At 50.9% G+C, this 14189-nt stretch overlaps 1 protein-coding gene across 1 annotated transcript in view; it reads right to left on the minus strand.

Moving 5' to 3' along the window:
* Nucleotides 1-624: 624 nt before the first annotated feature.
* The window catches only part of LOC109292086, a 15079-nt gene continuing 1514 nt past the window's right edge, over nucleotides 625-14189 (minus strand). The window contains exon 2 of the mRNA XM_019509345.1: nucleotides 625-1641. Within this exon, the coding sequence (XP_019364890.1) occupies nucleotides 884-1641 (758 nt within the window). The 3' untranslated portion in view covers nucleotides 625-883. The remainder of the gene's footprint in view (nucleotides 1642-14189) is intronic.

The raw sequence follows: 14189 nt of genomic DNA on the forward strand, positions 1-14189 counted from the left end.
ACATCTCGGCCTGGGCCACGAGTAAATAGTGGTGGGAGCACAGTCCTGTCCACCTGGGATGATGGACACTGGGTGCCCCAGCTGACTCCGAACATCAAGAAGCAGGACACCATGATGCATCCAGCCCTCACCCTGGAGAACTGTATGGCCATAGCCATCCTGAAGCTGGCCATGCCTGCCAGCCTCAGGTACGTGGCCCACCAGTTTGGAGTGCAGAAGTCTAGTGTTGGCTTGGCCATCCTGGATATTTGTGGGGCCATCCAGGACAGCCTGGCTGACCAGGTCATCTGGTGGTCAACCCCAGAAAGGTGGCGGTGAGGTTTGGAGCCGTTGGGTTCCCCATCCTTTCAGTGGATGGAGGAAGCTTGCTATGTATCACAGCACATCCAGTGACAGAAGCAGCAGAGCCAACCAGCCAGGAACAGTGTTGCAGGCAAAGACCACCCCTTTTGATGGCGGCACGCAGGACCCAGAGTGTGTGAGGCCATCACCACCCATCTGCTGGCCTACCCCGCAACCCAGCAGGGCACTGGCCTTCTCACCGCCTATGCCAGGCCACCCACCCAGGGGCCTCCATCCCCGCCCACTGTCAGGACTGCAACAATGTAGGCAGTGTGGCTGTTGTGAAAACAAAATCAACTTTATTTCCCCTCCCTCTCCCCAAAACTTCCCCAACACCAACAGCTCAACATTGCAACAATACCCAACACAACCCCACCACCATTCACCCAGTCCCACCCTCCTTGCACAAAGCCATTCAAAGCCAGAAGTACACTGCAACTATTTACACAAGAACCAGGGGGAAAGAGACAGTCCTTAGGGGCAGAGGTAACACCAGGGGAGGAGGCGGCGCAGGAGAAGGGAATCAGAGATTAGCAACCCCTCAGCCCTGAGCCTGGCCTTGGCCCTGTGTGCCACCACCCTGTGCGTGGAAGCCATGCTGTCGTGGCTGGGGCCCTGGCTGCTCTGGGGAAGGCAGTGGGTGCTCCTCCTCAGAGGCAGATGCTGCAGCTATGCCTGGGACCAGGAAGTGGGGAGGCAGGAGCAGTACCCCTCGATGGCTGTGGCAGGCCTGTGGGGGCTGCTGGGGTACCACCTGAGCCACCAGCCACACAAAATGCTCCCAGCTGGGCCCTGTCCCTGGTGGTGGGAACATGGGCTGGTCAGGGGGTCCAGGTGCCAATACTGGGGCTGGCATGGGCTGCGGCACAGCAGCATGAGCGGCCAGGGTGGGGATGGCGGCTAGGAGCTGCTGTGACACCCTGAGCCTCTCCTGAACGGCAGTGTTGATGGAGGCCTGCAGTTGCCTCAGCTCCTCGTAGCTGTCTTGGGCCAGCTGCCGCTCCTCCATTATCTTTGCCACCAGCTGTTGCAGTGCCACCCTCCCGGCCTGCACCTCCTCCAGGAAAAGTGCCTGGTCACGGCGGGAGCGGCGGAACTCAGCCAGGACCTGCTGGCGGTATTCCCGGGCCTCCCGGAGGTGTGCCCGCTCTGCTCGGAGCAGCTCCTCCAGGATGCCGTCCCGCCGCGTGCGTTGTGCCCGGCGCAGGTGGCGCATCCGGATGGCCCCGGGAGTGCCTGAGAGTGGCTGGGCAGCTTCTAGGTGCTGGACAGTGGCCTCTCCCCTGGCAGATGGGCTGTCTGTAGAGAGAGGAAATGGAGGGCCATCTTCAGCTACAGAACCATGGCATGGGGCATGAACAGGCCTTGGCTAGGGTCCCCAGGGAGTAGCCTCATGCTCGGGTTTAGGGCCAGGGAGATGATCCCCAAGTCAGAGCAATGTGGGGCTGGCACCCTGACAAGGACCACGGCCATCCTGGGGTTGCCCGTCCCCTCCCAGTGTGTGTCTGGGCAGCCTGCTGCCCAAAGGGGGCCCCCACTTTGCCCATGGCCTCCGCACAGCTCCACCTGGAAAGGACAAGCATCACAGCCAGCCTAGCCTGTGGTGCCCAGCTTCTCCCATTACTAGGATAGATGCATTGCTCTACAACCCCTGGACCCTCAATCACTGGCTCCAGTAGGTGCGGAGCTGCAGCCTGACAGGCACACAGCCCTGGCGACACCACCACCTCCCCACTGCCCTCCTGGCCGGGACCAGCTCCATCCAGCTGGGAGTTCTGGCAAGGTGGGGAGGCTGTCCTGCTGGAAAGGCTGGGCTTGCACGGCAGAGAAGTGGGGGTCAGGAGAGGAGGGGGGAGTGCTATTCCTGCCTCCCCATCCCAGGCCTAACTGTAGTGTCTGCCTCTGAGGAGGAGTGCCCACCCTCCTCACCAGAGCAGCTGGGGCCCTGGCCACATCGGCGTGGCATCTGCACACAGGGTGGTGGCACACAGAACTGAGACCGGGCTAAGGGGCCGCCAACCTGATTCCCTCCTCCCTTTGCCTCCTCCCTTGGTGTTACCCCTGCCCCGAAGACTTTCTTTGCCCCCTGGTTCTTGGGTAAATAGTTGCAGTGTAGTTCTGGCTTTGTGTACAGGGGACAACTGGGTGAATGATGGTGGGGTTGTGGAGGGTCCCGTGTGGGGTACTGTTGCAATGTTGAGCTGCTGGTGTTGGGGAAGTTTTGGGGAGAGGGAGGGCAAAGTTGATTTTGTTTTCACAACAGCCACACTGCCTATGCTGTTGCAGTCCTGGCAGTGGGTGGGGGTGGAGGCCCCTGGGCAGGCGGCCTGGCATAGGCGGTGAGAAGGCTGATGCCTGACTCGGGGGGTGGGCCTGAAGATAGGCAGTGATGGCCTCATTTACTCTGACTCCTGTGGGCCACCTTCGGAGGAGGTGATCATCTGTGACACTGTTCTGAACTGGTCAGCTCTGCTGCTGCCGTAACTGGATGTGCTGTGATACACGGCAAGCTTCCTCCATCCACTTGGACTCAAAGATTTCTCCCTGGGTCCCTCACACATTATGGAGGATATACCCCACATCATCACTGCAGTGTACGTGCTGCAGCGTATGTGCTGCAGCACTGCCTCCAGGCAGCTGGCAAGGCTCCGCCAGTGCCCCTTCAGCTGGCCAAATGACCACTCAACAGTGCACTGGCAGCAGATGACTGCCTCGTAGTGCTGCTGCTGAGCTTCCAGGTGCCCCAGGAAGGGGCACATCAGCTGGGAAGGAGCAGGTATGCAGCATCCACCATGTTCACTGGTGGGATGGCAACATCCCCAATGATCTGGTCCTGGATCCCTGGGGCAAAGGTCCATGCTTCCATCAATCCTTGGAGTGGGAAGCGGTGCAGCATGCGTGTGTCATGGGCCCACCCGGTGTTAACATGCGTGAAGTGGCCGCGATGTTCTATGACTGCTTCAAGCACCACCAAGTGGGCACCATGCCAGTTGACATACTGCTGCCCTTCCTGGGGGGGCAGATAATGAGGATGTCAGTCCTATCAAAAGCCCCAGAACAGTTGGGGAACCCAAGGATCCCAAACCCCACTACCACCTTCCCAGGATTGGCCAGCCAGATGACCCACTTGGCTAGGCCCGCCTGGATGGCCCCACAAACATCCAAGATGGCACGGCCATTGGTGGACTTCCCCACACCAAAGGGCTGGGCACATCACAGTGTCCTGTCACTCAGTGTTTGCAGCCAGCTGGGCCACCAGGTGCATTAATGTGCCCCTTGACATTCTGAATGTTTGCACACAGCGTCCAGCGTCCCAGGTGGGGAGGACTATGAGCTCCCAGCAGTGTTTACTGGTGGCCCAAGCCCAGATGTGGTGGCAGATGCAGGGGGCATCAAGATCTTCATCATCATTCACCATCAATGAGTTGACATGGCATAAGGTGACCAGTGGCATTCCTCAGGGTTCAGTACTTGGACCAGTGCTTTTCAACATCAGTGATTTGGATTTGGGTGTTAAAAGCATACTGGCAAAGTTTCATAGTTTCTAGGGTCGGAAGGGACCTGAGTAGATCATCTAGTCCGACCCCCTGCCATGGCAGGAAAGAGTACTGGGGTCAAACGACCCCAGCAAGGCATACATCTAAAGTTCATGGATGACACCAAATTATGGGGGAATGCGGTCATGCTGGAGGACAGACTGGGGATCCATGCTGACCTTGACAGGCTTGCAAAGAGTGGGGATCAAACCCTGATGACTTTTAACCCGGGGAAAGTGCTCCATCTGGGGAGAAATAATCTGCAACACACTTACAAGCTCGGCGGTGCTACACTTGCCAGCACCACAACTGAAAGAGACCTGGGGGTCATGAGAGACCACAGAGTGAACATGAGCCACCAATGCGATGCTGTAGCTGGCAAAGCAAATAAAACACTAGCATGCATCCACCAATGCATGTCAAACAAGACTAAGGATGTCATCCTCGCACTCTACTCGGCTCTTGTGAGACCGCAGCTGGAGTACTGTGTCCAGTTCTGGGCGCCACACTTCAAAAAGGCTGTGGAGAAGCTTGAGAGAGTCCAAAGGAGGACCACACACGATTAGAGGTCTGGAGAACAGGCCATGTGAGGAGAGGCTGAAAGACATGGGACTGTTTAGCCTGGAGAAGAGAAGACTTAGAGGGGACTTAGTGGCAGCTTATAAGTATATAAGGGGCGATATCAGGGCCTGGGGGAGCATTTGTTCACCAAGGCACCCCGGGGGAAGACAAGGAACAGTGGACACAAACTGCTAGAAGAACATTTCAGATTGGACATAAGGACAAATTTCTTTATAATTTGAGTTTCCAGGGTCTGGAACAAGACTCCCTCCAGAGGTGGTACAATCATTTATCCTGGAGATCAAAAAACGACTGGATGCACACCTTTCTGGGGTCATCTGACCCCAGCAGTCTTTCCTGCCCAAGTGTAGGGGGGCTGGACCTGCTGGCCTTGTGAGGTCCCTTCCAGCCCCTAACATCTATGAATATATCAAAGTCATCTTCCCTTCGGTCAGGTCTGGGCTGATAGGGGTGAGGCAGAGGGCAGCAGCAGGGGCATGCAGGGTGGGCTCTATCCTCCCTGGCAGGGGCAGCTGGTACTTGCAGATCTGAGCCAGGTGGCTGACTCTGGCCCTGAACCAGGCTTCAAGGACACAGCTCTGCAGCCATGGCCTGCTTGCAGCTGGCCCAGAGATAAATGAGGGTTAGCTGGAGTGTCCATACTACATCCCAGGAGGCTGTGTGGTCCCTGTCTGGGTCCAGCAGATGTGCAGAATGGGGCCACAGGTCCAAGGGGGCGGATGCTGTAGCCAGTGGCAGCAGCTCTCAAAGGTGGCAGTACCCACGGCCGGACTGATGTAGTGCGTATAGGGTGCAAGGGCCACCCTAGGTCAAGGCTGCTATGGCAGTCCAGCTGGCTAATGTCCCCAGATACCAACTGCCTTGCTGCAGCCTCCAGCTCCCCCTGGCTGAAGAGCTGGGAAACGATAGTTTGCCAAAAGTGGCACCCTTTGTCGCACGACAAAGCGCACGTTCAGGTGCGTGCACTGAGGCACCAAAGTTGTGTCACTACTATTTCTGGAGCTACAAGCACATTCCCCCGCATGTGTGGATGCAGTCACTGTTAGAGCGTAATAAGTGCATGCGTCTCAGAGCAAGAGTCCCTCTCCCCTTTTGAAACTGCTCCTAATATACAGGCATCCATTAGGGGTGTGTGAAGTGGGCCCGATTCAATTTAGATTTGGCCCAAATCGGGGACAGTGATTCGATTAGTTGATTTGGATCACTGTCCCTGATTTGATTCAGCTGAATCTGAATCTGAAGATTCAATGCTGATTGGGAGAATCAGTGATTCAAACACAGACACAGCTTTGTAAGTTTTTTCTACATACCTTGAGGTAGCAGGCACGGCTCGTGATTGCTGCAATGCTGGGGTGCATGGAGCATCCCACAGGAGCGCAGAGGTGGGGTGGGGGGAAACACCCTCCATGTGCTCGGTGGCGAACTTGGAAGTGGATCGGAAGTACTTCCAGTCCACTTCCGGGTGTGCCAGCGAGCACGCTAGGGCCCCCCCCGCGCCTCCCCAGCTCAGCGATCAGCCGCGGGGAGACCCCGGGTTCTCCCCAGACCCAGGAGGCACCAGTTGCCAAGCCGGGGGGCCCTCCATGTGGGGGCACTGGAAGTGCTTCTGGTCCACTTCCAGGTCTGCTGCCGAGCTTCCTGGGGACCCCCGCTGTGCTCCTGTGGGATGTGCCATGCGCCCCAGCATCTCAGCATTCACAAGTCCCTGCTACCTAGAGGCATGCAGAAAAAACATTTAAAGCTGTGTCCATGTCCAAATCTGCAAATCTTTCTCGAATCGATTCAGAAGGTTCCGATTTGATTTGGAGAGATTAAAAGGTCCTCTGATTCGATTCGGATTTGGAGGTTCAGCCACCGAATCCAGCTGAATCAAATTAGGGACTGAAGCTTCGCACAGCCCTAGCATCCATACTCTGTAACAAATCTCAAAAGTTATCGGACATACTGGCCCCTCTAGGAATTTTGCCTGTCCGAATACTCCATGCACGCATCATAAATGCGATCTCAGGAAGCCGTGTTTACAGAAAGCCCAGGAGCTATTAGCATGCTACCAGCAGGATATTTTTCATGAGGGGATTCTTATCTCTGAAACATCTTCCCCCTGTTGTTCCAGCAGAGCTTGGCTTCATTAAAACAAATTTTCAGGGCATGTTGCAAAACTCCCCTTTTCATTTGGATATGCTGTTTATTAAATCTGCAGTAATGATTTTGAAAGAACTGAGAAGCCAGCTCCTTGGCAGATGTAAATCAGCATGGCTCCACTTAAGTATTTTGCACCTCCTAAGCATTTGGTCCCTTGCCTCAGAATATATTGGAATTCGATATCTCTTAGAATAGGGAATATTGGAATAGAACATTTTATGTATGATTTATCTGTTTGGGGATTATGAAGTGTGTTGCCTATTCTGTGTTGTGGGTTTGTATCTGTGAACTCTGGAAGCTTGCCTTTTAACTTTATCAATACTGCGCATATTTTAATTAACAAACATTTTGGCGAGTAAAGTTGCTGTTTTATGGAAAATGGATCCCTACTAGGCCTGTGCAAAGCGGCTAGTATTCAATTCAGATTCAGCTGATTTGGGGGACAGTGATTCAATTCGGTGATTCGAATCACTGTCCCGAATCGATTCAGCCAAATCTGATTCGGAGATTCAGCTCCTGCCCATCCCCTAGCCACTCTCCCAGCCCTGCAATGGCTGCCCGCCTGCCCCAGCTCCCCACACTTGGAAAAAAAAGCCTCAACTCAGAGGATGCTGCTGGGGGTGGGGATCCCCACTGTCCCCCACTGTCCCATGCTGCATGGGGGGCTCTGCACAAGCCCCCTGGCCCTCCCTGCTCCCCCAGCCCCCACATGGCTACCTGGCCCACGCAGCTCTGGCCCTTTAAAAAAAAAGAGAAAACCCCCGGATGCACAGTTTTTGTCTGGTGGGGGGCGATCCTCGCTGCCCTGCACCATGTGGGGGACTCTGCATGAGCCCCCTGACGCCCCAAGGCTGCTGCAGGAACAGTGAGTCCCGAGGCTTTTCTCGGCTTTTTTTTTTTTCTTAAAGGACCGGAGCTGGGGTGAGCGAAGCACCCATGGTGGGGCTGGGGGAGTGAAGGGGGATTGAGGGGCTCGTGCACAGCCCCCACAAAGTGTGGGGTAGTGGGGGGCAGCAGGGATCACCCCCCTGCCTGGCAGCACCCCGTGAGCACCAGGGCCACTGGGAACTGCCCAAATCACCAACGCTCTCTGAATCTTTTCCAAAGATTTGGAGAGCTTTGAATTAATTTGGACCTTTTAATTGGTCCTGATTCGATTTGAAAATTTAGCCACTGAATCGGGCCGTATCTCCTCCGAATCGAATCACTACCCGAAGCTTTGCACAGCCCTAATCCCTGCAATGGGAATAAGACCACCCAATATTTGTTATTCTGACTTTTACAAATATTGGAGGGCAAAATTATGGATACGCGAGTCAGCTGAGGTGCCAGGCAGTGATGAATATTGGAGCCCAGAAATGGCTTGTCTATTGGTAGCATTTTTAAAATAAAAGTTCTGTAGCTCCTTTAAAAGTAGAAAAGTTCTGTGAATATTATGAAGACATCATTAAAACACAGTTTCATCTGTAAGTTTTTGTAATTACATTTTATTTTTGAGGATGATAATATTATTAACTTTGCTTGTGAAAATGAGAGATTGACCTTGTTTGCAGGGGGGAGGAACCTTGAGAAGCAATATGAGAAAAGCTTCATTTGTTTTTATGGTCTTATGAGGCTATGATCTCCTTAATCTAAGTTTATAGTAGGTTGTGCCTAAATTAGTATTCTTATATCAATACTTTCATTATACCTTGAATTTTCCACTTATTATTATAAAAAAGAGCTCAAGTATACAGAAATAGTCATATACTGTATAACTAATTATAATAGGAACACCATCAAAGTACAATTGAAATATTTCAGCTTTCCTAGGTCATATTTTAGATTATGGACAGATGCAGAAGGGAAGAGACAAACCAGTGATGGAATGTACAATCCAATCCCATTTATATAACTAGTCCTGCAGGGCTAGCTCGAAACGGGGAGCTAACTCCTTAATCAACTGAACCACTGCTCTGGCTTTCAGCTTCTCATCTCTCTAGTATGAATGTCCTGGGTGGGAGAGAGCCATACATGCTAAGTGCCTCGGCTCCATCGCAGGATACCCAAAGCCCACCAGCCTAAACAGTGTCCCCCAGCTGTTGAGTGATGCCGGCCAGCAGGACAGATCGATCGAGAGAAACTGAAGATGCGAGACACCCATTGTACGACTATCCTGCAGCACACAAACAACAGAATTCATGCAGGAGCTTCCTCACCAGTACCCACCCTCTCAATGCCATACCACAGGAGACATGACTACGGATGTGGAACAAGAGGGTGAAAAAAACCCAAAAGCCTGACAGTGAAAAAATGGACATTTCAGCAGCTGAGTCTTTACCACCAGGGGCTGATGAACCACAGCACAGGTGGCGATGTCAACTGCCTACGCACCAGAGTTGGATGCTCCAAGGAACTAATGAAGAAGTAGGGATATACCATTGGTTCAATCACTTGTGACTGCAGCACGGAGTCTCAGGCTATGCAGCACCTTCTGCAATGCCCAATGCTTGAAGACACATGTAGAATGGAAGATCTTGCAAAGTACAATAAACAAGCACAAGCATGTACAACAAAATGGTCAAATGTGGTGTAGAGACACAAAAGAAGAAGTCATGCAGGTGAGTTGTCCATGTCAAGTCAATAAGTCTACTCAGATAAGATCCACTTGTGTAACAAAACGTGAAGATTTACAGCCTGTGTCTCCTAATCTCCACAGTATCTTTTATATGCGCGCGCGCGCACACACACACACACACACACACACACACACACACACACACACACACACACACACACACAGAGTACTCTACAGAATTAGACAGTACCTCTAACAAGAATCAAATGCATAACAAAAGAAAAATAAAAGGTGGAAGCAGAGGGGAACAGAGATAACTCTAGATGAGATCTGAAATGAATTGGAGTGCTAGTGAGGTACAGATAATAAAGAAAGCTGTTTCCATTGGCAAGCATTACAGAGAAGGCTGGCTCTTCTCTCGGCATTCGGTGTAATATGTGAGGGAAGCAGGCAAAGGAGTTTGGATAAGTTCTACAAGGTGGGCTGATGCAAGTCCATAGGGCAAAGAGGCTATATTGTCCCTTTCTAACTGGGTTTTGAAATGAACGGAAGGCAGCATAATCACTGGGAAGATGTGGATGCATTCCTGTTCACAGAAAAGAAGGCCAACAACACAAGTCTGCAGGTGCTACAGTCCAGACAGCTCAGACTTGCAGAGACCAGAGAAGGGAGAACTGCAATAAGTGAGGAAGGGAAGATGAGAAATACAACTGAGACAGTGCTGAGACAGCACTATATGAAGGAGATGATGCAAAGATGATGAGATAAATCTGCAGCCCCAAGAGATGTGGAAAAAAAAGGAGAGTTCAGAATCGAGGGCTGCAACACTGTTCCAGACAATTAAAGCAAATGGGAAATTAGTTAATGTAATTTATTTTGGCTGTCTGGAAAGAAGCAGAAAAATACCTTAGTTTAACAGTGAAGGCCTTTCTTTGTAGATCCGTACTTCTATCTGAGGACATCAAAACAGCAAACAGGATTAAAAGATGGAAAATGAAGCAGATTTGACATCTGGTTTCAAACTAGAGCTGATGTATCAGATAAACAAGGTTTTCTAGATCTGCATTTCCATATAATCTATCACAGAACGTGACACACGTTTAGGCCCAATAATTCTCTGCTAATAAAGAGGGAAGTCAATCCCCATAAATAAACCTGGGAATATGGCCAAAGTAGGAGAAAAGGAAAGGATGGAGCTAATATTAAAGGTTCTTTTGTGCCAAATCATGACCCAAGACATGCCTGCATGGCAGTATATAACACAGACCTGTAATGATCTGCCTATTGTTCAAATCATAAAAAGACAACGTCAGGAATGAAGGGCTGAAGCTGCAGACTTGTTTAAAGCATTTTTTCCCCCTTAAAATAACAACTGCAACAACAAAACCTGGAATTGATTAGAAATGTTATCATGAAGTGAAAATGATGAAGCAACTTTTGTTTGGTCTTAAATATCCCCTTCTGGTGTTTGCCCCCCAAACAGTCATTTCTGCATGATGTCACTGTGTCGAGGGACTCCCAGGCCAAATGGCTACACTAGGATGGGGCCTGTGTGCTGCATGCTCAGCAGGGCTACGTACAGACATTCAAAAAGTCTGAGCCTGAACTGATTAAATCTTTGCAGGTTAGTTTAACCTATGTGGATTGAACAGACAAGCAAGTGAATAGACATTCACTTTTGATTCCAGAAATGCAGCCGCTTGCCAGGAGTGACCCAGGCTAGAAGCTGGGGGGACACTAGAGCAAGCACTCCCTTCTCTTGAAGCTGGATGGAAGCTGAGCTGGGGCAGGCCCAGGAAGGCCTAAGCATGACTGGGGAGGGGTTTAAACCCCCACCCTGGCCTACAGAGAGCCCAGCCAGGGTCTGCCCAGCTTTCCCACCATGTGTGTGGCTCAACACGGCTTGGGACCCCCAGAGCTCTCCTCCCAGCCAGGAAGTGATCCCACTGTGCCTTCTCAGCTGCTGGGGCCAGAGTTTCGCTTGGGGCAGCCCAGGAGCAAAGGCCAGATCAGGGGGAGGGAGGGGAACGAAACGGCACCAAGCCCATGGGGGGACATGCACAGAGCAGAATACAGAGGGATTGTGGTGACAGCGGCTTCATCCTGGACATAAGCCCCACTGAACAAAGGGACCCAGGCTGTGGGGGCAGGGAAGGAGCTTAAGCGTGTCGGTACTAGCCCAGGGCAGAGCTAAGCATGCAGCTGGAGGAGCAGCTCCTTCTACCCGCAACCAGCAACCCCTTCTACCCACTAGAAAGTGGCGCTAGGCCCTCACACCAACATGCACGGCACAGGCTTGCCCCTTCAGCCCCTGGTGTTATTACCTGGATCTCCCAGGCTGCCAGGTGCTGAGACAGGCGTGCCCGGGTCACTGCTCCCCTATGCAGCAGCAGTGGTGCAGCATGGCCCTGTGTACCAGGTGTAGGATGCTGCCCCTATGGTTTTCCTGATGCCATCTGCCTGCCCGGCAGCCAACCGCAGTTTGGCAGTGTGGGCAGTGCCAGTACAGCCAGTTGATGGTGGCAGGGAAGCCATAGGGGTAGCGCCCTGCACCTGGTACACGGGGCCATGCTGTAACCCCACCACTGGGTAGGGGAACAACGAGCAGGGCACACCCAGCTCACAGACTCACCATTTCTGCATGAGCCTGGTTAGGGATCTGCTACTGGATTCATGCTGGCAGCCCTCGTACCAGTGAGTATGGCGCTCGGCCTGGCCCCTGCTACACACAGTGAATCTTAGAAAATCAGGGCTGGAAGGGACCTCAGGAAGTCAACTAGTCCAACCCCCTGCTCAAAAACAGGATCAGCCCCAACTAGATCATCCCAGCCAGGGCTTTTTCTAGCTGGGTCTTGAAAACCTCTAAGGATGGAGACTCTACCACCTCTCTGGGTAACCTTTTCCAGTGTTTCACCATCCTCCTAGTGAGAAAGTTTTTCCTAATATCTAACCTAAACTTCCCTTGCAGCAACTTGAGACCATTGCTCCTTGTTCTGTCATCTGTCCCCATTGAGAACAGTCCAGCTCCACCCTCTCTGAAACCCCCTTCCCATAATTAAGGTTGCTACCAACCCCCTCCTCCCATCTTCTCTTCTGCAACCTAAATAAGCCCAGTTTCCTCAGCCTGTCCTCAGCAGTCATGTTCCTCAGCCCCCGAACCATTTTTGTTGCCTGCCACTAGATTCCCTCCAATTTCTTCACATCCTTGCTATAGTGGGGGACCCAAAATTGGACAGTACTCCAGATGTGGCCTCACCGGTGCAGAATAGAAGGGAATAATCATTTCTCTCAATCTGCTGGTAACACACCTACCAATGCAGCCCAGGATGCCGTTAGCCTTCTTGGCAACAAGGCCACACCGCTGGCTCATATACATCTTATTGTCCACTCTAACTCCCAGGTCCTTTTCTGCAGAGCTACTGCCCAGGCAATCAGCTCACCTCCTCCCTAAACTGTTGCCTGCTGCAGTAGTGTGGGAGCTGACCCTGCCTGTGAAGATCGAGATAAAAAAGGCACTGAGTACTTCAGCCTTTTCCTCATCATCTATCACTGGGTTGCCTCCCACATTCAGTAAGGGACCCACACTTTCCCTGACCTTCCTCTTGTTGCTAAAATACTTATAGAAACCCTTCTTGTTAGCCTTCACATCCCCTGCTAGCTGCAACTCCAAATGCACTTTGGCCTTCCTGACTTTATCCCAGCATGCCCAAGCAACATTCCTCCTTAGTTATCTGTCCAAACTTCCACTTCTTGTAAGCTCCCTTTTGTGTAAGATCACTGAAGAGTTCTCTGTCACGCCAAGCTGGTTGCCTGCCATATTTGCTATTCTTCCCGCACATTGAGATGGTTTGTTCCTGTGCCCTCAGTAAAGTTTCTTTTAAATACAACCAGCTCTCCTGGACTCTTTAGCTCCTCAGACTGGCCTCCAAGGGGATCCTGCCCATCAGCTCTCTGAGGGAGTCAAAGTTTGCTTTTCTGAAGTCCAGGGTCCTTACTCTGCTGCTCTCCTTCCTTCCTTTTGTCAGGATCCTGAACTCAATCATCTCATTGTCACTGCTGCCCAAATTCTCATCCACTTCTGCATCTCCCATATATAGCTGTATCTATATAATCTGTTATCTAAACTACGAAATAGGAAGGCAGGACCATTTCAACTCTACTTTGATGATGTTTCTCTTAGAAGTATTTGCATATAACTACCTCTTACTGTACACTTCAGCCCATATCTATCGATCTATCTATGAGATACACATCCCCCATATATATAAGTAAATAAAATACATGCACACACATGAACATATATAAACACACAAGGCAGGAAAACCGTATCTGCAGAAAACATCAAAATAAAGCCAAATCTCGCTCTATTACCTGGACAATTAATCCTACTGGTATGAATTTTAGAAAGTCCTTGAGCTGTAATAATCTCAGACTAAACTATCAACATACATTAAGTAATTTGCACATATGGTTTTTAACTTGATGGTGTCCCTGCAGATTTTAATCTTACCAGTACATGATCACTGTTTTAGGGATTATTTCAATACACACCCATTAGCTCTTCCAACAAAAAATAATGAATAGTATCTTACTAAAAACCAGATCCTCCCTGATGAAAATTCGTTCTGTGGAAGATAGCATATACCACAGTGCTTGGATGAAGGTCTAGACCTCTCCTCTGGCTCAGCTCTTCCAGGTACTTTGCCGAAAAAAAGTGGTTTCCCCGGGTCCTTGATCCAAATTCTCCCTTCCCACACCACTGTACTCCATGTCAGTTAGATGCTATAGTCCACTGCAGACTGCAACTGCCCATGTTGCAGCCATGCTCTATGTATATTGTTTGTGGGGCAGTTGGTAATATTTGGGGATGAAAGGTTATACACATATATACAGTATTATTATTGTTAAAAATGAATTTATGAAATCAAGTAGCTTCCAGGGCCTGCAATAGCCACTATTAAGGTAATATAGGAAAGCTTTAATTTTCTGTGCTGTTACAATGCAAAGGCTTTTTTTTTTTTTTTTTTTTT

This window comes from Gavialis gangeticus, unplaced genomic scaffold (assembly GCF_001723915.1).
Source record: "Gavialis gangeticus isolate Ggan-Ray unplaced genomic scaffold, GavGan_comp1, whole genome shotgun sequence".
In the NCBI taxonomy this organism is placed as follows: Eukaryota; Metazoa; Chordata; order Crocodylia; family Gavialidae; genus Gavialis; species Gavialis gangeticus.